Raw genomic sequence first — 25,000 nt, 5'->3', positions numbered from 1 at the left:
GATTATGACAGAACCAAAGTCTTAGAAGGAAAAAGTAGCATATTCACAGTTTTGTTAGCCTCCATAAAATATCACAATAACACAAAATGCTGCTTCTATGTTGTTGCTCTATTTATCAAAGTTTGATAACCCAGGCTTGCATCTTGGAAGACTATAAGAAAAGTGTTAATTATTTATTCTATAACATAATACTAAGAACTGGACAACCTACAGGGATTCCTTAAAGGTGCAGTATGTAACTTTGTGGAAGCAGCCTGCCACCTGCTTGATTCAATGGAAATCTTACTTCATACTTCAGAACATGGATGTCATAGCATGGATATGGATTACTTTTATGACATATTGTGGAAGGTTTTAGCCAAAGGAACAACCATGGAGACAGAGAGGAGTCAGGTTTGTGGAGATGCAAGTACACTCACAATAAAGACACATGTTTTACAGCTCAATAAACTAAAATCATGCTTTTATTTATGTCTATGTTTGGATAATACTGTAGTTACATACTTTACATACTGTGGCTTTAAAGGTACGCTATGGAACTTTTTGTTTGGGGGTCCGTCACCTGTCGTTTCTATGGATATGTCATTGCTTTGTCTGGAATGTTCCACAGTATGACATTAAACAGCTCTTCCTTACATTTATTAAATTACAGATGGTTTTATAGCCCAAAAATACTGAAAAATACATGCATTTTGACTGTGCCCAGGGTTGTCACTCCACAAATCTGACCTGTAACTTGGTCTGCTTTGGGCTCCATGAAGCTAGAAAAGTTTAATACCATCTTGTGAAATATTCCAGACAAAGCAATAACATCTCAGTGGAGAAAAGTGTTTGATGGACCCTCCACTGGAAAAGTTACACAATGATCCTTTAAAAGAAACATTAAGAAGATGCAGTTAATATTGACAGCTACATGTTATAATAATGTAGTAATGATAAGAATAACAAATTAAGTCTGGAACTAAATCCAAAGACGTAAAATGATTCCAAACACGAGCTGAATCCAAGAGCTTTGCAAGAATTTTAAAAGCAGTCATTAAAGAGACAAGCTGGTACAGTGTCATATGTCAGATGTCATTGTTGGCATGTAAGCATATATGTGTTTGCATAACGTCTCCATATGAAGCGTGCATGTGACTGTCTTTGTGTGCCGTGCTGCTTTCAAGTGTGTCAGTAAATCCCTCTGCTTAGTCAGCATCATTTGACAGTCAGCTATTTCATCAAGAGGAAGTCGAGCAGTTTCACTTCAGTTTACATGAAACAGAAAGGGGCACAAGGCTGGTTGAACCCTGGCTATACAAACTGGTTTCAACTGTAATTCAGACAAAACCTTTAGACCCTTTACCCTTAGATGTGATCAAAACCTTAGTCCTGGGGCATTCTGGGTTAATTCTAGTTTGGACCATGACTTAAGACTTAGACTTAAACTTTATTGATCCACAAGGGAAATTATCTGGACACAGTAGCTCACACAGCACAATATATTATAATAACAAGAGAAAAAAACATATAAATGGTAATAATACATTCTAAATAAGTAGGAAAAATCGCAAAAGACAGGTGTCAAATGAGGCATAATTATATGAATGTATATGTACGTAAGTAAAAATAAAATACAGACATATAGTAATACAAATACTAGCATATCTCAGCTACATACAAGAGGTTGTAAGGAAAACTATGCAAAGATGATATGATGATTGACATGACAGGGTTATCTCGTACATAAGAGTGAGTTGTTATACAGTTGTAGGGAGTATTATCTGTTACATAAGTGTGAATTGTTGTACTGTATAGAGTATGGTATGAATGTAGTCCTGTATCTCTCACTGTTAGAATTAAGCTGTAGGAGCTTGTTGGAGAATGTACTCCTCTGTCTCGCACTCATGGTTTGTGATTATAAACTGATATATGAAAATTCTGACCTATGTTGTTTGGGTAATGTTTATGCTATTTTAGTTTTCTCAGAGTATAGTGTAATGTAAACTGTTAAATATTTGTGGGGGTGTTACTTTGTTTTGTCTGTAAATGCCAAGATCAACAATGAAGTAAGGATTTTTAGGGGAGATAATGCTTAAGAGCAGTTGTGTTTTTGTGCACTGCTGCAGATCCTTAAGGGCTGACTCAAACAATTACATGACATTGCAGCAGCCATGTGCAGACTTAAATGATGTTTTTTTCCTTTTTTTTCAATTTACACAATGGAGAAAGCCCATCTGTGGACAACTTCTTTAGAAATCAAGTTAAAAAGTCACAGTGCATGTTTTTTGACTCACCAAAAGGCCTTAAAAGCTTCATAAATGTCGTTGAGACGTGGCTGTTTTGGTCCAAGCTACAATCTGCGTCGCTGGTCCTGAAGTTGCACCTGCCCCGACAGACAGTACAAAAAAGAAAAGTTAGAAGCTAGTAAATCAAACTAACATGTGTACAGTGGGGTATATTCAGGGTAGAGAAGACATGAAATCAATAGAGAAAATTTGCACATGCATTTTACGTTCCTCATGGTGGAAAACAAATGTAAATCACATTGGATCCCTTCTCCAATACAGTTGCAGCAGTAGTCTTCATCAAAAGCACATATAAACAAATACATTACTAAGTATTACTGCAATTTAAGGAATCTTGCTGGTGTAGTTGCAGCAAAACAAGTTGTACCTTTCTCCATAGTGGGGCAGACCAATTGAAAGTCTATATTTAAAAACACAAATAAAAGTAATCCTGTTGATGCTGCCTTTATTTACTTCATGGACCACTATTTTGGTAAAGGAGATTAAAATGACTAATCTGCCTATTTCTGTTTAATTACATGTGCATTAATGCAGAAAACAGGCTCTACCCATTTGCAAAAATACGATGACACATCAACGCACCATTAAAAGCATTAATGTTTATGCTTTTGCAGCACTTTTAGCCAACTATGCTAATTATAGGCACTTTATAATTAGAATTTAAGCTAATTACGCCATGCGACTAGTTCGTGGTCGCTTGCATCTCGGAGCTGAATCAGTCTCTTTTTGTTTTTGTCACAGCCCGTTGTTCAAAGTACTGTAAACGCCGACCCCCGCTCCTCCTCTGCACCTCCGTCCCCCTCTGCAGCAGCAACCTGAGATGCTGTTCCGCCTGGAGACGACCGACAGCGGCCAGACCACTGACATAACCCCGCTGCTGCCCGTGTCCTGCCCGGGTGTAAAGGCTCACCTCGCCGCGTTGTGTCAGCCCCGGTCCTCGTCTGTTTTCGTGTCCGATCAGCTCCGGACAGCGGCTCGGCTTTTGTTGCATAGGTTTGTCGGTAGCTGCTCCCGCATCTGAAGCCAGCGCTTTAAATACGCCTTTAAAAAAATAGATGTCGGGAGAGAAAAAAAAAAAAAAAAAAAAAAAAACAAGAATCGCCCACTTCCGGTAACGTCACGGTTCATTTGCATATGAGGCGTGGTTTAGTTTGATACACGGTTGCTGCTTGCTTTTTATATGATTAATTAACTATTTTGTTTTGTTTGAGTGTTGCTAATTATACAATCACATTATTTTGAATTGTGTATTGTGCATTTCACTAATTGGTTATTGTAATAATTCTGTAGTAGTTTGCATAAAGAGGTAATTATGCATTTGTAGCAGTTTCAAATATATCTCTTTTGTCCTGTCAAACTTAAAGGTGCATGGTGTAACTTTTCTGCTGGAGGGTCCATCAAATGCTTTTCTCCATGGAGATGTTATTGCTTTGTCTGGGATGTTTCACAATATGGTATTAAAACTTTTATCTTTATGGAGATCAAACACATTACAGATCAGGATCAGTAGAGAGGTGACCCTGTTCAGTTTTTTCTAGGTATTTTTTGAGCTCTAAAACTACTTGTAATTTAATAAATGTAAGGTAGAGCTGTTAAATGTCATACTGTGGAACATTCCAGGCAAAGCAATGATATGTCCATAGAAACAAGCAGGTGATGGATACAACCACAACCAAAAAGTTATATGGTGCACCTTTAGCCAGGCCAGTGAAGTAAATTATTACCATTTGGGTATACAAATATGTATGTCTATCTGCCCATAGAGACTTTTATGGCAGACCTGTCTTGTTTGAGTTGTAGATGGACCGTTGAACACAGCCTAAAGCCTTTAGCTTCAAGGAAGATCTACAAACACTTGTAGATTTTGAAGCTGCAGTGGGTGGAGCAGACAGACTTAAAACAGACTAAACACAGGTGATGTGGTTAACACCCTAAGTTTAGTGAACTGAGAGAAACGTTGTTTTGGTGGCTGTTGTTTATTACATGAAAGCAATAGGTATATGGCATTTAGAGGAAAGAATAAGGCACTACACAGAAAAAAACAGAATAGAGTGCAACATACAGGATTATTGTATTGTACAGTCTATACTGGTTAAAACAAAATAAAACTGAAAATTATTAAATAGCTTCCAGCAATCTGCATGCATAATATAAAAAACAAAGACTGCTTTGCTCGATCAGTTTACATTGACATACCTGCAGTGTTATTGTTTCACAGCTCATGATCTCAGTTTCAGTGATGGTTATGCATTTTCACAGCTTTCATTTATAATCCGACACATGCTTCCTCCAAAAGTTAATGATTGTGGATTAACAGAAAGTGCTTAAAAGCTCCAGGAAAGGCTGAAAACAACTTATCGCCTCAGGCTGCAGCTATACATGAACCTGCATGCCATGGGATTATAGTGGTCGCTTATGGGTTTATGTAACAGAAATGTCCACAACACATTACGCACAGGTTTCTCATGTGTCTCCTTTGTGTTCAAGAAGAAAAGAACGCTGTGAAAGCCTTCATGTAGAAAAAACACAGCACCTGCTTGATATTGTTGACTTTGGCTGATTTTACTGAAGGTCAGAGGTCACTCAGACAGGGGCAACGCTCCTATAACACTTTGTTTTTTAAGTCTGAATATGTGAGAAAGTTCAACACCTTTGTACAAATATTTTGGTCTGCTGCACCTGACTCTTCATAACATGCAGGCAATACTATGATGAGCACACTGACCCCTAGTGGACCAAATACAAACTAGTTTTTATAGAGACCTGATTTTGCTTTCAGGGTTTGGAAAAAAAACGTTTTATACTGATAAAACAGAATTTACATTTATATTTTAGAATACAAAGATAGTATAAATTGAACATTGATGTAGAGGTGCTCATATTAAGACAACATAACATTATTCATAAGTGTTATATACAGCAAAAGTTGGTATTCACTTTGGTCAGCTAAGAAAATGTACTGATACAAGTCTCACCCACAGACTGCATAAACAGTTTATATATACAGTATATATATACATTTATGGTCTCACCAGAAGTCCAGAATAGTGCTGTTTTTGTTGTTGTTGTTGTTGTTGTTGTTGTTGTTGTTTTCCTTTGTAAGAATTAAAAGTGAAATGTTCTGTTGAAGGGAATCTGCTATAAGAGTCAGTTGTTACAGCAGGAGGATGGATTTAGGAGCAGATGGGAGCACCAACACTTTTGTCATAACTGTTCATTGTTTGTATTCCTTTAAAAGGGCACCGTGTAGTGGTTGTGTTCGTCACATTTGCTGTTCAAAGTCAAGGATGTGAACTGTGTCAATAGACTGTATATATAAATGGGTATAGCTAACTCGCTAGGCACCGTGTTCCAAATAGGAAGTGAGCGCACTTCCGGCTCCATCGAGTTCGGCTCCAATTTGTATTGAGAAAACGTTGTCCCTCTCTCCACAACTGCTGCTGTCAGACTCATCATTTTGATTTTAAAATGTTTATATTAACCCACTCTAAATGATTCTGGTGGTTTTATTTCACTATTTTGTCCCTAAATCAAGTCCGATTCCTAATATCGAACTGTCTCCAAATTTGTCTATATAACTGCAAGCCTTAATAAGCTTCATTTGACTGGAGCCGAACACAGTGTGTGACATCACACTCACTTAGTCCACTTCTTTATATAGTCCATGTCTGTGTCTTAAGTTATTCATATCAGGGCTTCTTCACCTTTTCAATGTTGGAGCCAGTGTCTGCTTGTATTTTGTTGCCTACACACTCTGCTCTATGTTGTCAGCAGACAGTGGTTGACCTGTCAGTGTAATCGTAGCCACACCGTGAATTATGGCCAGTGCAGTCCCTGAACACTTCTTCTCTGAGTTTCTGTCAGGTTCTCTTCCGGTTGTTTCTCCCGCCCCTCCGTACATGGCGCCGCCCCCTCCGCCCCGCTCCCTCCACACCCTTTTGAAGCTGTCCGTCACAAAGCAGTACACTACGGGGTCCAGGCAGCTGTTTAGACTGCTCAGAGTGACTGTGATGTGATAGGCCAGAATATGCCTCACTCCGTGCTCAGGTGACTCTGCCCCCACCTGAACCCGGAAGTAGACCAGTATCTGACGGATGTGGAAAGGCGTGAAGCAGACTGTGAAGACCACCAGGACAGTAGCCAGAAGTCTAATAGCGCGTGTTCTTCTGGCTCGACTCTTCTGGGACATGTGTCTGTGCCGGGATGACAGGAAACAGGCTACGCGCAGAGTAAATCCCACTACGGCCAACAGGGGGAGCAAGAACTCCAGGACAGTGAGGTAGAACAAGGCTGGGAGCAGTACACAGGAGGAGCTGGACCCAAGAGCTGAGGTCTGTACAAGTAAATAAAATGATTGTTAAGTACAGTGACACCAATTCAATGTTAGATAAGATAATAAGATAAAAGAAGCTGTAACTTTTCTGGTGAAGAGTCCCCCACCTGCTTGCCTCCATGGTTATTGCTTTGTCTATAATATTCCACAGTGTGACCACATTCAAGATGGCCAGATTCTACAGAGGAACCAGTGGGAGCATCCTTTCCAGCTGCACTGACCATAATAGGAGAGCCATGCAATGATGCCCTGTGAGTGATGCAAGCCACCTATTACACAATCTGTTCAGCCTCCTGCCCTTTGGCCTTTGGGAGTACAAGAGCCTTCGTTCCCACTCCACTGGACAGCTTCATCCACCAGGCTGTTAGGATGCTGAACTGTCTCTCCCATCTACCCACCAGGCTGCCAGGAAGCTACGAATCTGCATCTCCACAAGAACAGAACTCCTCAAAGAATGCCCCCCCCCCCAAATGTCATACATATTCTAGGCAAAGTAATAACATTTCTGTGTTTATGCAACATGTATAGTACAGAAGCTTGAAATACATATAGTCTGTACTCTTTGACGATGTGTGCTTTATGATTTTTTTTACCATTGTCTATTGCTCCTTATAGCAGGCTAATAAATGGAGCAGCCAATTCCTGTGTGCATGCGTCAGCCTATGTATTCATTTTACCTGAAAGGAATAGGTGACCACGATTGCTATGAGCCACACAGTGCAGCTTACAATCCGCGCAGCTCCTGCAGTCCTCCATCGATGAAGGGTACTGGACGCATGGACTACAGCTAGATACCGGTCTATACAGATACTGAAAATGTACAGGAAATATTTATGAAAATACAAGTTTTATGTTTTAAGTTATTTTAAAGGTCCTATATTCTGCTAAATTAACTTTTGTGAGCTTTAAGCCATGTTAGAATATTGTTACCTCCTCAAAAATACACCCAGAGTTGTGTTTTGTTTCATTCACACTTGTTTGTTATGATTCTGTTTATAGCTCCAAAGCTCAAAATCCTCTGTTCCACTTTGATGTCATGAAGCGGTAGTTTTCAAGTTGGCATCTACCTTTTAGCTTTTGTTTAGTAGAGATTAGCAATTCCAGGGCTAAAATCATCTAAATGATTCTAGTGAAGGTGTATGGAGTTTAAAAACACAGTGGAGCGCGTCCTGTATTACCTCACGACATCAAGATGGAAAAGAGTGATTTCAGTTTGAGACAAGAGCACAGTGTAAATATGCAGGATTTGTGTGTTAAAGATGTGAAAATGAAACAAAACACAACTCTAGATATGTTTGTTGTTTGCAATGAGGAAACATTATAACATAGATCAGAAAATGGTGTAAAATAGGCCCTTTAACCAACCTGGTAAAAAATAGGATACTGCAGTACATGTTGACAAAATAGCTGAACGTGTGGATATAAGAACAGACCAAACAGCTGCCTCCACTGTGATACAGAGCGATACAAGCGGGCAGGGACAGCGCCACCAACAGGTCAGCAACAGCCAGGTTTATAGTGTACACCACAGAGGCTGAGGAGCGGCCAAATGTCCCACAGAAGATGTACAGGGCCAGAGAGTTTAAAGAGACCCCGAGAATCAGCATCGCACTGTTACACACCTGCAGAGATGAGGGACATGAGGAACTTACATTTGGAAATTATACACACTTTAAAACTAATTTGTCATGTTATTCAGTTTAAAGCTCCTATGACAGGTTTGAGTACTCATTTTGCTAAAACACAGTTAAGATAATTACTTTTAAGACTTTTTTGCAAACACATTCACACTCATTTTGCCAATTTGGCCATTTTTTAGATTAAAAATGTTACTTCCTAGTTGGAAATCATGACATCACACGAGGGAAGTCCAAAACTCCTCTAATGTACAAAAAAAATCTCACAAAACACATATAAGAAAACATATATTTCATATTTTTCAACTTTTCTTCTCATATTGCTTCTTGATTTAAGTAAAACAAAAGTATATAAATATTTACAATAGTTATAATTCCACAGAGAATCAAAGAGAATCCAAAAACATTTATCATACGCACTTTAAAGTTGATGTTGTCACTCGGACCAGATATTATATACAGAACAAAGATAATCCATCATCTTGGTTTTCAGGTTTAAATGTGCACTGTAATAAAACATTTTTTACTGAATGATTGAAGATAGGTAAGGTCAGTGTCATCCTGTGAAACATTCAAAGCAAAGAATAACATCTCCATGAAGACAAGCAGGTGCCCCAGAAAAGTTACATAGTGCACCATTAACTTAAAGTGCATATGACGTCCTGATTTGAAACTATGACATCGCGCTAGAGAATTCTATAAATGTTACCTAGCAAAACTCAGAAATTATAATCTGACAAATACAAATATATGAAATATGTTATGTGACATGTTAGCTGTAACATACATTTAGATCCCAGAGTGACATCTTCCATATGATTTAGAGCCCTCTACTTCCTGTAATTTTATTCAACATTTCTTGGCAAAGTGCATCTTGATTGGTCTAAAACTATAATTTATACTTGCAACACCCACCAAATTAAGTCAGAATTTAAGAATCATAAAATTCTGTCAGTTGCACTTTAAGCCCATTTCTTTTATTTTTTATTTTTGGCTTCCTTCAAAATATCCAAATTGAGTTCAGATTGGAGACAAATAACTTACTGTAAATAATGTGTGTAATCATGTATTTTTTCCTCACCATAAGTGAAACCCAAAGTGCATAGAAGTCATAATACAGCTGCAAGTCCAGGTGCGCCAATCTGTGGAGATATGGCGCCCCCCAACGCTGGTCCCAAGTAGTGCAGTTGGACTGTTCGAGAGAAGAGATGCTGATGTTTTCCATTGGTTTCCCAGATATTACATTGACAGTTCTGCCTTCAATGAAAACAAATAAAGATATGTGAAAATAACAAAAAATATTCATTCAAATAAACAGGTAGAAACCATCTGAACTGGGTAATTGCACTTGACTCCCCCCAGCAGTGTCCCATAAATTTGATATATTTGAAACATCCTGTAGGACGAGAGGTCTTTAAACTGTAAGTGGTAGACCAGTTGGATGTGTGTCTATACAATCAGCTATAAATAGACCCAAACTGTGGGGAGGAAAAGAAAACATTACACTGTTTAGGCCTATGCAAAAGGCTTATATCAGTATGTACAATTAAATATAATATAGGCCTTGTTAATTTTAACTGGCCAGCATGCTTTTTCTCAAACAATTCAGTGCCAACACTTATATTAACAGCTATAAACAAAAGTACTTTAGTTTGGATGTGTTGTTTTAAACACACATTCTTTAGTAAACATTCTTGTCTTTGAAAAGACTGACCATAAAACGAACATGAAAGCCCATGTTTCTCATTTATTTTTATGAATTTGGTACAATTTTAGTTCTTAATGCAGCTCAACTTAAAATCTCACTGATCCACTGGTCCCTCTACAAATGACAGATGACTCTCTGCTAACACATCCTGCTTTCCACTCTCCATCACCACTGCTCTGACAGAAGGATAAAACATGACCTAAATTGTGGCTAAAAATATGCTATGTTTAATTAAAAAAAACAAGTTTAGAAGACAAGAACAATAATGTCACGCTATTGCAGACAATACATTTGCAAGTAATAGTAAATATCTTTGAAAGGAGTGGCTTGCAAACTATTGTCTAATGAAAAGAAATATAATCAAGTTGTGTGTAAATGGAATTAGTTTTCAATGTAGGCAAACAATGAAACATAGAAAGGCAAGACTTACCTTATGGTGAATATGCCTACTTGTTTATAGGTAATATATTTGCTGCCTGTCCAAAATCCCATTAACAAACCATGTCCTCTCCATTTGCTGTGTCCTTATGGACTGTCAAGTTGAAAGTGGAGTAAGGATGAGGAGTCTTCTGGGGCGGGGCACACTCTGTGGAAGTCTGGGACAGGCCTATTTAGATACTTGCTTTAAATCTTTGTATCAGCTGGGGCCTATGGATACACAAAAACAGACATGCATTTTAGGGTACATGCACAGATTTACATATATAGCTATGGCTCAGTATTTTAAAGAAGTTTATTTAACCATGTCTGGTGTATAGTATATAGGCTACTTCTAGGCCTATATGCAAGTAGTCTCCATAGGAAACTATGTAGGCTAAGTATGTTGGAACACTTTTATTTAATGACCACTTTTACTCTAAAACCTGGTCAATAACACTTTTATTAGCCCAGACCAGTGGTATTTACAGTAAAACAGCACCCGTAAAGCACAGTGACATAAACAGCTCAAGTGGGGGCCTTATGGAGTGAGTTTCGGTGTCTGTGTCGATGTCAAACAACTGGTCTGATGTCAACAGTTTAGAAGCAAACTATTACCCATTAAAATAAAAGGATAGCCTATACAGTGAAACAAGGACACATGATATTTATTATTATTTACAATGTTTAAACTTTTGCTGCATTTTTTTATTTTTTATTTTTGTAAATTTGTACTACTTAGTTGCCTGTTTTGTTTATTAAGTATAAAGTTAGTATTATGGTGATGGTTTGCTAAGAAATGTTAAATTGATGAAATGGAAAATTCCATCTGATAATTTCAGACTTTTAACTTTAGTTTAATTTTAACTTTAACATTAATTGAATGCTTGTATATAATATATTTTTGCACAGTCATTTGCCCAATTTGGCAGTCTGCTTTTTCTGACATCTTTAGTGCCCGTCCTGCATTCGGTTGCCGTGGTTACGGGATGTGCTCTTTTCAAAGTTCCGGGGGGGAACCGCAACTTAGCAACACCAAAATACTGAAGGGGCGACCTGTGTTATAGTTAAGTTGCTTTGCTTCTCAACAAGAGACGTTCATAAATACGATAATATATCCACGAGTGGCGGCTGAAAGTTGGGTGTTGATTAGATGTAGCGGGAACTTTTGTATTAAAAAAGGCGGAACGTGTGTTTAGTGTCTATGGTCCTGGGGAAGCGGTTGCGTTGGTGACCGCGGAAACAGAATCTGTAAACAAACCATGGATCAAACAAACGCAGTGCATTTATTAAAACACATGCGCTAGTTAAACAGCAGTGTTTCAGCTAAAATGTTTAAAAATACATTCCAGAGTGGATTCTTGTCTATTTTATACAGCATCGGCAGTAAACCTCTTCAGATTTGGGACAAAAAGGTAAGATTATGTCTGCAATCACACCTAGCATCGTTAGCGATTGGTACGAGCTAAAGCTACTGATTTGAAAATAATCTCCTATGGTTAGGATCAGTTACTCCTGATTACAATCATGTTTGGGACGTATTTTGCTCGTTCATGTTTTATCTAACGCTACCAATTTGCCAGTGTGCACATTTGGTTAGTTCTAATAACAAAACTTTAGGAGGATAGCTTCAAATTATGTTCGACAAAATACATACAGCAAAAGATCGTGAATTAATTTTGTAAAAACATTAACCACTTGTATGATTCTTTATGATTCTAATCTCCATCATGTTCTTTATCCATTATTATAGCTAATGTGTTGGCTAGATCTCGTGTTTATTTTTTGAATGATACATGTAATGCTAAAATATTTAACTAGTTCTAAGGAGATAAAATGTAGATATAAATCCTTTTGGAAATTGGATTAGTGCAGAATATAGATTGTTTGTGGTTGTAATGGGACCACATCAAAACAGGGCATGGTGGGCCAGACAGTCATGTTACTAAGCAACTCACAACAAGACTTTGCTTAATGATAAAAAAAACTAAAGGACATCATAACTTTACAGAGGCTTTTGCGCTAATGGAGTCGAATACAAGTGCTGTGCGGCTATATGCACAATTTTCTTACTATTTGTTTCCTATTTTTGACATTTTAAGGTGCGAAATGGACACATAAAGAGAATAACAGATAATGACATCCACTCCTTGGTGCTAGAGGTGGAAGGGACCAATGTCAGGTAGGATAAGTTTTTTTTTTTTTTTATTTGTTTGTTGTCCATATATTTTGATAACAAATTTCTCTTTGTATTCTTGCAGTACTACTTATATAACATGCCCTGCTGACCCAAAGAAGACACTGGGTATCAAGCTCCCATTTCTGGTCATGATTATCAAAAACCTAAAGAAATATTTTTCCTTTGAAGTTCAGGTATGGCTCTTCAACAGTTTAGAGACACTCAAACACCTTACAACTTTTTAAAGTAGCAACCAATTTAATTTTTGTACATCTTTTTCTCTCATATTTGTCAGGTGTTAGATGACAAAAATGTTCGTCGGAGGTTCAGGGCAAGTAACTATCAGAGCACGACGAGAGTGAAACCTTTTATCTGCACGATGCCAATGCGGCTTGACGACGGCTGGAACCAGATTCAGTTCAACCTGTCGGACTTCACCAGGAGAGCGTACGGAACCAACTACATAGAGACGCTAAGGGTACAGGTATGTACACTGGATACTGTGGCAAAATCATTAAGACTATTATACTGTCTTATTATAACATTTATTCTAGATCCATGCCAACTGCCGCATAAGGAGGATATATTTCTCAGACAGACTTTACTCTGAGGATGAGTTACCAGCAGAGTTTAAACTGTACGTGCCTGTTCAAAACCAGAAGGCAAAGGTAAGGCCCTGTTCAACAAAGAGTTATGATACTTTGGACAATCTGAATTGATTTTGATTGCATTACTGTTTTTTTTTTGCAGCAGTAAAACTTCCCGACACAACCACTTCCACCTTGTTGTAATGGAGTTTAAGTGTTTATTTTCACAGAGTAACAAAAAAATCTTCACAATAAAAATTATTTTGTAGACACATTGGTTATTATAACTTTATTTCATTAAGTAAACATCTTTGGATTTTATGCAGAGCAGATGCACCAGAAGTACTGAACAAAACTTCCATACAATGTCAAATCATATAAATAATCTACCTCGTATTTGTGTACATAGGAAGAGACATTATTACTATTATTATTAGTACAAATAAACTTACATTATTTAAACTATCAAAAAGGCAAAACCAAAAAAAAAAAAAAGCATGCTTTTGTAAAGGTATAGCAGCAGACTCCCCCGTATTCCTGTTATGCCATTTATTTAAATTTGTACTAGTTACATGCACTGCCTCTTAGTAGTTTCTGTTGGTCCAATATTTATTCAAAAACTATTTCCAGCAGGCACTTCAAGTTAAGTACGAAAACAATATAATCAACTCCAAGAGCACTTGAATGTCATGAAAGAAAACTACATGACTCCTTCCTCCTAAACAGCTTTTGTCTTCACTTAAATTAACATACACATTCTCAAAAACGTCTACAAAAATATTACTTCAAGAACTTATTGATTGTAAATCATAATTTAAATGCCTTCTGGTCATTACAATGTGTGAGTGCCTGCATATGAATAGTGCAAAAACAAATCACAAACTTTCTTATTATGGCACATAATATACAATGTAAAACTGAAATATTATGCAAAAAAAAAAAAAAAAAAAAACACAAAGCCAAGATCTACAATGATTGCTACACCAGCTTACAAAGCTTGCATTGATGCTGCATTTGATGAGCACAGGAATGAGGCTGCCTGTTTGTTCATCATCTATTTACAAATACTGCATCTCAATTTGCAGTTTTTATATTTTATTTACTTAATTACTAAAGTAGTGATGCACTTGAAATGTATTATTTACACAATACAGTCTACTATTTTAATATAGAAAAGAGACATCTTATGTTGGCCAAAAGGCTTTCAAAACACTGGGTTTCTATGTGAATATAGTTCCGTGGCAGTGCATAGTCTCATTTGACTAAATACTATATAAATATGTATTTTAAATGATTGCATTTATGTTGTATAAATTGTAAAGAAAGGAGCAATATATATATTTTTTTATTTGGCCCATGTTTAAAGATGCAGGAAACAGGCCACTGAAAGTTACTGGCGAAGTACAATCAAGTCACTTTCTATTAAGAAGTGATCCTTCAATGTGCAAATAACACTTTTCTCCCAAAAGTGTGCGGCAGGTTCATTAGACTTCATTGCTGTGGACTTCTGATACAGTAGTTGATAATGTGTTTGGTCTTTATCATGTGGGGCCTCCATAGTGAGTGACATAATAGTCATGAACGTACATCAGCACTGCGACGGGCTGACCAATGATAAGCGAGATCCAGACAGCTGCGTTTCCATAGATACCATTCAGGTAACGACCCACGAACCAGGCAAGAGGAACCTGCACAATTCACAATAAACATGAGGTTTGTATAATGTCTACAATGATTAACAATAACAATTTACAGTCTTACCTGAGCCATCATCCCCATAAAGGCCCATAATCTGAACATCTTCAGTGGGATACTTACCAAGTACTAAAGAAGGACAAAGGTATTATTACAATAAGTTAACTGTTATTAATGAAGTACTTTGCGTTGTGTACAAACTTTCTCTTGGTCTTAATGCCAATATGTATAGGTGTCGATCTACCCTTACGGTCTAAATGAATACTTGTAAAGTGTATTTTATATTATGTCCAAAAACAAAGGTCCATAAAGGATAAAGTTCGAACTTTGATATTTCTGCTCATTGCTGAAGGTCACATGGGCAATGGGAGAGTAGATTATTTACCTCATGGAAGAAAGCAGACAAAAGAAAGACTGCAGTTTGAGCCAAAAACTTATTCACTCCTTTCTTCATAATTGGCTTATAAAAGTGTCTGCAAAATAGCATGTTGTGTGCTTAACATTACATTTGTCAAATATGAGGCTGAACTCAAACTTCGTATCATACCTGAGGCACCACTTGTGAACTGGGATGTTCCAGTTGGCCCAGAAATATGTTACAGTCTCAGAGTTCCTGAAATGAAACACATGCATTTTTAATGTCTATATAAGGCTAATGCACTACACAATGTTACATCACTGCAGGGTTCATGTAATACATTTGAACACTGGGTAAAAGTTCAGGTAATTTCCTCAAAAACGACAGTCCCCGTCCTATTCCATAAAATATGCCTTCTTCTTGGTCCATATTACCAGAGCCAATTATGTAAAGTACTTGTCTGCAATAATGAAGGAGGTCCTTGTAATAGATTGTTTTGAGGATTTGTAAAAGAAATACAGTCTGGCAGTAAGCCTTGCTAATAAGAAAATCCTCAGAATTTGACTCAGATTAACCAAAGGCTTGAGTATGTTAATAAATGTGTTTACCACCAGTCTCTGTAAAACTCCCGGTCCCCAAACTGCAGCAGCTCAGCCACAAAATTCAGAGTGGAGTGGAAAAACCAGTAGAAGAAGATCAACCATATCAAATGGTTTGGGACCTGTAACAAGAGAGGATCATTCAGATGGCTGAACAGATTGTGTGCTAAATAATAATAATTTGTACTGTGATACTTACCGCTAACTTAAGCAATCGTTCCACAATTCGAGAAAAGTCCATTTCCTATAAAAAATATTAACAATTAACTACATTAGACAAATATCAGACTATATAATTAAAAACCTGAAACTTTCAAAATAAAATGTTCACCTTAAATGGTTTCATAGAATTTTGTACAGTTGGAACCATCCACTGAAAAAAATGTACAAGTCAATGTTAAGGGCGTACTTTAATATAAAAGTTTTGTTTTGTTTTTAATATTTCTACATACTTGCTGTATTAATCCCACCAAAAGCTGCATAAGAAATAGCTAAATGAAAAGTAAGATGTTAATTATAATCAAACCATCCAAAGTGCAAAGTTTATGCACTGAATCCTTTGTACCATTTCAAAAAGTCTCCTCAAGAGAAATCTTTTCCGTATCCGTGGTGATCGTGGGAAGTTGAGCTGATAGCAAAGAGTCGGGACAAATACAAAATAATACATATCTAGAAAGAAACACAACATATTTAGTAGGCTAATTAATTTAACGTTTTTTATAATTACATATATTTTACCTCTATGTGTGAGATTTCCAGGATAGGAGACTGTACTGTGCACAGCAGAACCATTGGACTGGGCCACAGAAGGACCTGGAAAAATATTAATAGATTATAAAGAAGCCTAGCTATTGCATTTACTCTCTCTCACACAAAAAAAAAAAACAAATTAAGCTATTTAAGGTGCCAGATTTAACTTTTCTGCTTGCCGCCTGCTTGTCTCCATCGAGAGATTAATGCTTTTCCTGGTATGTTGCACAGTATGGCATTGCATTTTATTTATTTTTTTTGCCATAGATCTGACTTCTAACTTTGAATTGTGGCTTCACCTGTCTACATGTAAATATGCTTAATGCCATACTGTGGAACATTACAGGAGAAGAAATAACTTCTCTATAGAGAGGCATGGGGCAGATGCTCGTTCTGAAAAGTTACACAGTGCACCTTTGAATATATCGCAATGTATATCTTAATATTTCTGGTCAGGCTGTTTAATAGCTTTAAATTCCAAGTGTATTCCTTCAGTGTTGGTCTGTTTTAAAATACTCACATGAATGAGACCTTCTGAGTCTTTTGGCATTGGCCAGTCTGCTCTCTCTATTCCATCTGTTTGTGTCCTGGTATGAGTACAGCTTTAGGAAGAGAATAGTGTAGATGCCGAGGGCCAGCACTCCACCCACTAAACACACATAAACATAAGCACATGTATTTCTTCAGCCTGCTAATCTGGTTTGAGATAATAATACATAATCCAGTTTGTGATAATACGGTGAAATAAAGTGTATTTATTTATGTACCTGGAGTTATAGAGGTGAGACTCAAGACTGTTGTTGCTGGAAACACCAAAATAGCTGTCAGGTTAAACATGTGCAGTATTCGTCCTGTGATTTCTGAAATTGTGCCCTAAAACAGAACACAAGAATGTTATATTAAAGATGCGTGAACACAGGTTATCATATATTAGTAGTAAGATTGTAAAATTGTTTCTGTAAAAAACAAAAAAACAAAAAAAACAGAGTAACAAATGTTAACCCAATGTTTTTACCGGCAAATAACTGACTAATATTTCTTGCACTGGCTTGTTTTAACCAAGCCTGACCGTAAAAAGGCAGAGTTCAGTTGGAAATGGATCAACACTTACCACAGCCAAACGCCTCTCAATGTACAAGGTCGCCAAAATAAACACATTGGACACTGAAAAAGAGAAAAGATTTTAAACTCTGATAAAAATCCTGTTGTTATGGACCCAATGTAGTAGTTATTGAATACATCACAATGAAGCATTCATCTAGTCCAGTACTTAAAAATATATTTGTATAGCTCATATATAAAGTTAGAATTTGTAATAATGTGCAAGTGAATGGATGATACTTTGCAGCTGATGTTATCAACATTTCCTGGGGGTGTGAAGCTCTGTTAAGACTTTAATCTGATCTTTATTTTACAATCTGATCAGAAAGAGCTGATTTAGCTGGAACGCCATCAGATGATCTGATTCGTGCTGTTAAACAAGTCTCTCACACATGAAATTACAGACACAAGCCAACATAGCATTAGCCAGCAGTTTTTGAGTTAGTCAGAACACAAAAATCAACTAAATCAAACACCTAAACAGGACCATGAATGCTCGTATTGATACAGGCTCCTGAAAATGTGTGTGTTTTTCTTCTTCCTTCTTAAAAGTCTTTTGTCTGTGTTTGCTAATGTGTGCTTTGTATCACCACAGGAAGTACTGAACATTCCACCAGTGCAGATACATGTACAACACCCCCAACGTGATTGTCACTGCAAAGTATCAATAGTTCATTGGATACGGTCAAATATAAACCTTTACTTTGCCAAATAAATGAATACATGATTCCATAGATTAGTTTAGGGTGGCATCGTAACATAATAAATAAAAATCTTTACTTATAAACACTTTTATAAACAAGGTTTACAAAGTGCTGTACAAGTCGCAAAGAACAATACAAAAGCATAACAATAGCATACAGAAGGCATACAAAACCAGACAATGATGATGCAAAAAATGTCATTAATTGTAACACATAAAATATAGAATAAAAATAAATAAGGTAAATAAGGTCAAGCTAAAACCAGTTAAAGGCAGGCCAACTGATAAAAATGGGTTTTACGAAGTGATTTAAAAGGTGATACTGATGGTGTGAGCCTTTTTTCCTTAGGCAGGTCATTCCAAAGCCAAGGCGCCTGAACTAAAAAGGCTCGATCACCTTTCCTCTGGAGCCTGGACTTTGGAACAGCTACAGGGACCTGCCTGAGGATCTGTGGCTGCAGGAGGAGGGCTCGTACAGGGATTAAAGTTCTGAAATGTAACTTTAGAATTAATTTTACTGATCACTTTTAAAGCACACGGGGAGCCAGTGAAGGGAAACTAAAACAGGGATAATGTGGTGATGTCTGTTAAAACCAATGAGGAAATGAGCTACCACAGTCGACAAGAGAAGTAAAAAAACACAGAGCACAGGAACCTATTTAATTTGGTTTCACACAGTAAAGTTGCAGTGTATAAATACAAAATAACAGATAAATAATAGATAATAGACCAACAGTGTCTTAACCAGGGATGTAACGGTATAATATTTTCTCCATATGCATCTAACAATATGATATTTATTGTGATATTTTGTGGAGGTTAACAAAACTGTGTACACACTACTTTTTCCTTTTAAAATGCCTTGACAAGATTTGACCCAAAGAACTAAGATTTAAAAGTGCTTATAACAGTTATTTCTTCATGTAGTCTGCACAGAAATGGAGCAAAGGATCATGATCCATGTAGTCCCCTCTTCTTTTTGTTTTTTTAGCTATTTCCACACAACAACTATTAATCTAAGCAAAGAGACTTAATTGATCTTGTGATGGTCCACGGTTTTATTGTGAAACCTTTGACAAACGATATCATGATATTTCGGTTACTGTTACACCCCTACTTTAACAGACCTAATAATTCACATATCATACCTATAATGAGGCATGCTGACGGCCAACTATAAGGGTCCTTCAAGAACAGCGACACCACTTGAATCGGGTCGACCAGGATCCCATATCTAAAAAAAGACAAGATGAATCATTGAACCGTTATCTGAATGTAGATAAAGCTTTGAACAATAAATCCAAAGTGAAGAGACATGTGCGTTGTGCATTAAGTTTACATTGAGAAAAAAATGCCTGTACAGTGGCCCCAATGGACAAACAAAAGCTTAAATATTCTATTATATTTCTACCATAAGAATGACAGCTAAGTGGTGATGTGTATGTGTTTGTCGGTGAATATTGTGAATCCTTTTGTTACTCACTTAATGATGTTCTCCAAAAACAGCCGTGCATTACTCAGCACCTAAAAAAACAATAGCCCAGAGGAGAAAATGCATTTAATTTTTTAATTCAGTTACAATAATGAACAAATGTGCATGTAATGAGATTGGCAATAAAGAACATCCAGCTCTTTTGTTGTGATAGCGATCAAATTTACAGCGGTGTTTATCGCTATATTGTGTAATAAAGCTCAAAGTCTGTGTCAAACCCAAGAAAAATATGTGACAGAGAGATGCAGAAAAACAATGACAATTCTACATTTTAGATAATAGTCATGGTATTTTTCTGATAGAACAAGATAATCAGGTTATGACCCTCGTCTTTCACAAGAAAATATAATAAATGACAGGCCCAGTTCAAGACTGCTAAATTTGTGAGGGCAGGCTGAAACTTTAGGTGGGTAAGTATACAGGTCTACATGTATTTGTATTATGTAGGAGTTTGTATTGGGTGGACAAGTATTTAATTGGTCTAGAACTAGTTAGAACCTAAATGTATAACAAGCATTGCATCCAATACTGTTTAAAGGTCTTATTTTACACAAAATGCATTCTTGAGCCAGCTTTAAGCCATGTTATAATGTAGTTACTTCCTCAAAACATACCCCAAGTTGTGTTTTGTTTCATTCACACATGTTTCGGTAACCCTTTATTATTAGTCTGACTACATTTCCAAAGCTCGAAATGCTCTGTTCTGTCTTGTAAAGTTAAAAGCTACCTTTTACCTTTTATTAAAGAGAAAGCAATAGAGCAATGCCAGATCTGAAATTATCCAAATGATTCTAGTGAAAGTGTATTAGTTTAAAAACACAGTGGAGCACTTCCTGTATACCGCATGACATTACAAGGTGAAGAACTCAGTCTAAATATGCAGCTTTTGCGTGTTCAACATGTGTGAATGAAACAAAACACAACTCCAGGTCTGTTTTTGATGTGGAAACAACATTATAACAGATTAGAAAACAGCATAACAGACTGTTTGCTTATCAATTGATATCCAACTTTCAATCAAACATTATTTCACACTTTTTTATCTAGCAAAACCCAAGCTCTGATTATTAGTCCTATGATAAATTAAAAAGGCCAGTATACAGGATTTTATAACATAAAGGAAATTCATGAATGTCTCATAAACTGAAAAACCCAATGCAGTCACAAACCCAAAACTGAAATTACAAACAGTAATCTACAATACAAAGTTACAAGCATGTATTTTCCTCTTATTGAACCCTGCCCAAAACTGCTTCCTCAATCTGATGCAAAGATAAAAAGGCATCTGGTAACCACATCCCTAAGAAGCATAACTTTTACATATAAACAAACTATGAATCACTGCAAGACACATTTTAAATAGGGCAGCCATTACAAACCAAGCAATAAGTTTCATGACCTAAACTAGCATTTGAGGAAAAAGCTAAAATTTTGTGTTAATCCTCTTATAAACTAATCCAGAGCCCCTTTTTGCACACTCTGAATTAAGAGCGGCCTCCTGTCCCATCTGGGAGGAAGAGGCAGAAGTGGCAGTTGCTGTGTTTGAAACTTTAAAAGAGAGAATAATTTGTCACTTATATGGGCCAGAAGACTTATTTTGCACCGTAGCAAGATTTATTATAACAGGATTTGTGTTAATAGTGCATAAACTCTCGACCAAAGTAAGTGCAGTTTCTTAAAAAGGCAAACTTGTCCTTAAAAAACCCCAGCTGCAGATGGCAAACTGTGACACATCTGGGAATAAAGCCAGTACCTCACTAACTTATAATTAACTGATCTAACATAGGAAAAAGAGAAATCAGTTTGCATCAGTTTGAATATTCAACAGGCTTTCCATATACGGCCCTGAATTTAATTTTGCTGTGCACAACTTCCTCAAGTAAACAATGACGAAGAAAGACAAGTATTTACTTTCATTTTGTGTAATACTTGAACTCACAGAATAATTACTTTTAAAAGTGTCACTTATAATTGTTTTGAATTACAAGATTTTGTAAAATAAGGGTAAGAATATTGTGTGATCAGGGAATGCAGTTTTAGATAAAAAAAAAAAAAAAAAAAAAAAAGCCTGACTTTTGCATTGGTCCCAAGCTTAGAGTTACCCTTTAGCCAACTTATTGTTCGTGGTAATATTTTAATAATTAATATGTTAATAATTAATATATATTTGAAGTTTAAACTGTGACTGTGCTGGGCTTTGCAGATGCTAAAAACAGTAATAATGACAGAAAAAGAGTCATTTGTCAGTGTCACTTATACAGTTGAGTTGAATCAATTATATAGTTGAATATACATGTACATTTTATAATACATTTGAGAAATTTGTACCATATTGTTCTGGTTTATACTGTGAAATTGTGGTTAAGAGTTAGAAGTGACACATGACACAGGGAAAACCACTCACATGACACAGGATTTTGATTGTCTTTACTCACCAACATAACAACACACCAGTTTAGGATTCCCCTGTAGTTACTGTAGCCACTGGCTGAGCTCAACAGAGACTCCTGCAGCGTGTGACAACTGAAACAAAACACAATATCTATATTATTCTTATCGCCCTCAAGAGGACTTTTAATTTGATTGTCTTGAAACCTCACAAGCCTCTATTTGCAATTCAAATTTCATGCTTCTGCAAGTGTGTTGAAAGAAGGCCATTCATCTCTACAAGCCAATTCTTCGAAAGTGACATAAGGCGATTACTCAATTTCGATGACTTATTTCATGTTTGGTCACAGTTACGGCCAAGGGCAAAGTTATTGGGTAAATGGGTAAAAGGTGCAGTGATAAACTATTGTGAAAACTGTGGTAGTACAGTGACAGACAGTGACGCAGGGCAGTAAGGGTGGGAGGCAGAGAAGTAACTTGATAACGCATAAGGAAACGTAATGTAAAAGAAACCAGGACTGTGCAACATGTACACACTAACCATTTAACTACATAAAAAGTTGTATCATTCTTTAGGTATGCTTTCAGAGACCTGCCATGACCTGCCCTGTTAATTTAACTACAAATTATAATAATACAATTCTTACTTATTCCAGTAAAGTGGGAGTGTCACTGGACTGGCTGTCAATATCCTTACGCAATATCAACTTTGGCTTCCTAAATCAAAATTCAATATTTAAATAATTTGCTTTAAATTGACTTGACAATCCAAATTGTTTACAAAAGTTATTCACTACAGCAGGTCCATATAAATAGAATAAGTCTGAAACACTTTATTTTATTTATTTTATATACTGTGAGAATTAGGCTCCAACTTTAAAATAATGACTGATAGAGGTCTGATGAATAATTAATAACTGATAAATGATAAAAAAATTAAAAAAAAGACTTACTAATTGAGCAAAGACAGACGGTATCTAAACAAAACAGGACCCCACACATAATAATAAGTAGCCTACATGTTATGGAAATACAGGCCTAGGTAAAAAATGTGTGTTTAAAAGATTTTTCCTTAAATCAACATCCTCTGAATTAAATTTTAGCTTCTATTATCTGCATAAGGAAGTAGGATACAGAAGGACTCCACTGATGTGTTTACTGATTAGCCTATAAATTGATTTGAGAGTGAAGGCGCGCAGGTGACCACGTTTACCTGAGTTTTTCATCGATTTCTTCCACCTCACTTTTCTCTTTCTTGGTGCTGTCTGAGAACTGCTGATGCTGTTGTCCTCTTGTCTCCATGTCCCTGTCCAGTTTCGCGTTGTTTTGATTCGTCCTTTTTGACACCTGCTCCATCTTCCCTTTGGCGGCTCTCTGCGGAGGCTTGTCCCCGGCTTCGTGCCACTTACCCCCGTTCGCCTGCTTGCCATTGCCCGCTACGGTCGTCCTTCTCCTGCGGGTTACGGGCCCGGTGGTTGTTATTTCGGCTGTGTCGCTCATCTCGGCGGCTTGAGTCACGTATTTGCCTCAGCTCCCTGGCATCGCAGCGGAGATGTGGTGTCTCAGTGGTCCCCGTATGAATGAAAGACACGCGGAGGACTTGACTCGGTGCAGCAGCAGAGCCTGACTCAAGTCCTGTAGATGTGGCGATAAAGATGTGGGCGTATTTACCATGGTTTATTACAGCTGCTCAAGGTGCTGCCGTCGGGTTGCCAGGTTTGCCCTTGCGTCTTACAATTAGCTGCCAATTAAGTTATCGTTAATACTACTCTTATTTTTTAACCAATACTATTTATAACAATCATCGTGCCTTTTTACTGTGTTTTGAATAAACCTACCAAAAAATTCTATCTAAAAATAAAATTAAAAACTGTTATTAATTGTAATTGTTTACTTTATTGACTTATATATATATATATATGTATGAAAAATATGGGAACAGTTTCCTTTAATTTAACAAAACAGACAACATAAAAAAAATAACAAAATAATAAAAAACTACACTTGAGTTAGGTTGCATCGCACTAAAACTCAGCCAATCAGATTTAGATTTTGTGTCACGTGTTTTTACGGACCAATCAGAGAATTGCAGGCTAAAACCAAGTTATATTGATCTTACCGGATACAGCTGTTTAGGTAAACGTTTTCGTCCAGACAGTCAGTTTGGGGGAAATATCACATCATTTTTTATTTATTATTCGAATCAGGAAGAAGTATAAATGTTGTTTTTTTTATTTTTAACTGTGAGAAGTCATGAAACGGCTCAAGCGTAAGAAACAACACGTAGAGGTGCATGGGAATGGCTTTCTCAAAAGAGGTAAGACAGGTTTTATATAGATTATATTAGATATTAGTCTATATATGCTGGCGAATTAGGGTCAGTGTAACTTTATTTGTTTATTTGTAGGTGTAGTTTACGTGTAGCTTGGGGAATCAATAACCTATAATATCTTTTTGGTCGTTGTTATAAAACAGCTCTATAATGCAAAACACAAGTCTACATTTAGCATTGAAATACTTTACTTCTTGTATCTCTGTGACCATTTTGTGACCCCATATGTACATTACTTGTTATCTACACGTTGCTTGCGTGGCATGCTGTGTGGATGGTAGCCACGCTGAGAAACTGATTCAGATCCAAGTTAGTATTGATTCAGACAGTGGGTGTAAAGTCTTTTATTGCAGCTATTATATGCTAATAATAGCCAATTGATAGATGAGGCTTCTACAATTTCTACACATTCAGATGAATATTCATATCAATT

At 36.7% G+C, this 25,000-nt stretch overlaps 3 protein-coding genes and 1 long non-coding RNA gene across 5 annotated transcripts; 2 read left to right on the top strand and 2 right to left on the bottom strand.

Moving 5' to 3' along the window:
• The first annotated feature begins 3,386 nt into the window (after nucleotides 1-3,386).
• On the top strand, nucleotides 3,387-7,260 carry LOC129412571 (uncharacterized). Its single transcript, XR_008633756.1, has 2 exons — nucleotides 3,387-6,619; nucleotides 6,773-7,260. It is a non-coding gene; the product is annotated as an uncharacterized LOC129412571 (long non-coding RNA).
• Nucleotides 5,965-10,888, bottom strand: LOC110168866 (G-protein coupled receptor 20-like). The gene is made up of 4 exons (XM_055166538.1): nucleotides 9,340-10,888; nucleotides 7,987-8,243; nucleotides 7,299-7,431; nucleotides 5,965-6,621 (listed from the first exon to the last, which is right to left on the bottom strand). Exons 1-4 carry the CDS (start codon nucleotides 9,562-9,564, stop codon nucleotides 6,034-6,036), a joined length of 1,203 nt encoding a protein of 400 aa, XP_055022513.1. The 5' UTR covers nucleotides 9,565-10,888; the 3' UTR covers nucleotides 5,965-6,033.
• Nucleotides 10,889-11,601: 713 nt separating this feature from the next.
• LOC129412570 (cilia- and flagella-associated protein 20) lies at nucleotides 11,602-13,410 on the top strand. 2 transcript variants are annotated; one of them, XM_055166536.1, is made up of 6 exons: nucleotides 11,602-11,798; nucleotides 12,486-12,565; nucleotides 12,645-12,756; nucleotides 12,858-13,046; nucleotides 13,117-13,230; nucleotides 13,313-13,410. In XM_055166536.1, exons 1-6 carry the CDS (start codon nucleotides 11,715-11,717, stop codon nucleotides 13,316-13,318), a joined length of 585 nt encoding a protein of 194 aa, XP_055022511.1. In that variant the 5' UTR covers nucleotides 11,602-11,714; the 3' UTR covers nucleotides 13,319-13,410. The 2 variants fall into 2 exon arrangements, with proteins under 2 accessions (XP_055022511.1, XP_055022512.1); XM_055166537.1 differs by having other exon boundaries at nucleotides 13,316-13,368.
• A 13-nt stretch (nucleotides 13,411-13,423) lies between these two features.
• Nucleotides 13,424-23,896, bottom strand: dgat1a (diacylglycerol O-acyltransferase 1a). The gene is made up of 17 exons (XM_020925841.2): nucleotides 23,449-23,896; nucleotides 22,283-22,370; nucleotides 19,839-19,879; nucleotides 19,504-19,589; nucleotides 17,663-17,715; nucleotides 17,319-17,424; nucleotides 17,072-17,200; nucleotides 16,540-16,614; nucleotides 16,367-16,470; nucleotides 16,254-16,292; nucleotides 16,133-16,174; nucleotides 16,001-16,045; nucleotides 15,811-15,923; nucleotides 15,392-15,457; nucleotides 15,230-15,317; nucleotides 14,911-14,973; nucleotides 13,424-14,837 (listed from the first exon to the last, which is right to left on the bottom strand). The coding sequence occupies exons 1-17, from the start codon at nucleotides 23,733-23,735 to the stop codon at nucleotides 14,691-14,693; spliced, it is 1,572 nt and encodes a 523-aa protein (XP_020781500.1). The 5' UTR covers nucleotides 23,736-23,896; the 3' UTR covers nucleotides 13,424-14,690.
• Nucleotides 23,897-25,000: the final 1,104 nt, after the last annotated feature.

This window comes from Boleophthalmus pectinirostris, unplaced genomic scaffold (genome assembly GCF_026225935.1).
Source record: "Boleophthalmus pectinirostris isolate CB_2022bp ecotype Guang Dong unplaced genomic scaffold, ASM2622593v1 HiC_scaffold_855, whole genome shotgun sequence".
In the NCBI taxonomy this organism is placed as follows: Eukaryota; Metazoa; Chordata; class Actinopteri; order Gobiiformes; family Gobiidae; genus Boleophthalmus; species Boleophthalmus pectinirostris.
Note: the sequence above shows the minus strand (reverse complement) of the source record. Positions and strands in the feature narration are given on the sequence as shown.

What these genes read in the sequence shown, in the direction of transcription:
- LOC110168866 (XM_055166538.1), bottom strand. Translation starts at nt 9,564, where the DNA reads ATGAATATTTTTTGTTATTTTCACATATCTTTATTTGTTTTCATTGAA. An exon ending in CACTTTGGGTTTCACTTATG is followed by an intron (nt 8,244 to 9,339) that starts GTGAGGAAAAAA and finishes TCATCTCTGCAG; the next exon opens with GTGTGTAACAGTGCGATGCT. An exon ending in AGTATCCTATTTTTTACCAG is followed by an intron (nt 7,432 to 7,986) that starts GTTGGTTAAAGG and finishes GTACATTTTCAG; the next exon opens with TATCTGTATAGACCGGTATC.
- LOC129412570 (XM_055166536.1), top strand. Translation starts at nt 11,715, where the DNA reads ATGTTTAAAAATACATTCCAGAGTGGATTCTTGTCTATTTTATACAGC. An exon ending in GTGGAAGGGACCAATGTCAG is followed by an intron (nt 12,566 to 12,644) that starts GTAGGATAAGTT and finishes GTATTCTTGCAG; the next exon opens with TACTACTTATATAACATGCC. An exon ending in ATTTTTCCTTTGAAGTTCAG is followed by an intron (nt 12,757 to 12,857) that starts GTATGGCTCTTC and finishes CATATTTGTCAG; the next exon opens with GTGTTAGATGACAAAAATGT.
- dgat1a (XM_020925841.2), bottom strand. Translation starts at nt 23,735, where the DNA reads ATGAGCGACACAGCCGAAATAACAACCACCGGGCCCGTAACCCGCAGG. An exon ending in TGGAAATCTCACACATAGAG is followed by an intron (nt 16,471 to 16,539) that starts GTAAAATATATG and finishes GTTTCTTTCTAG; the next exon opens with ATATGTATTATTTTGTATTT. An exon ending in TGAGGAGACTTTTTGAAATG is followed by an intron (nt 16,293 to 16,366) that starts GTACAAAGGATT and finishes CTTTTCATTTAG; the next exon opens with CTATTTCTTATGCAGCTTTT.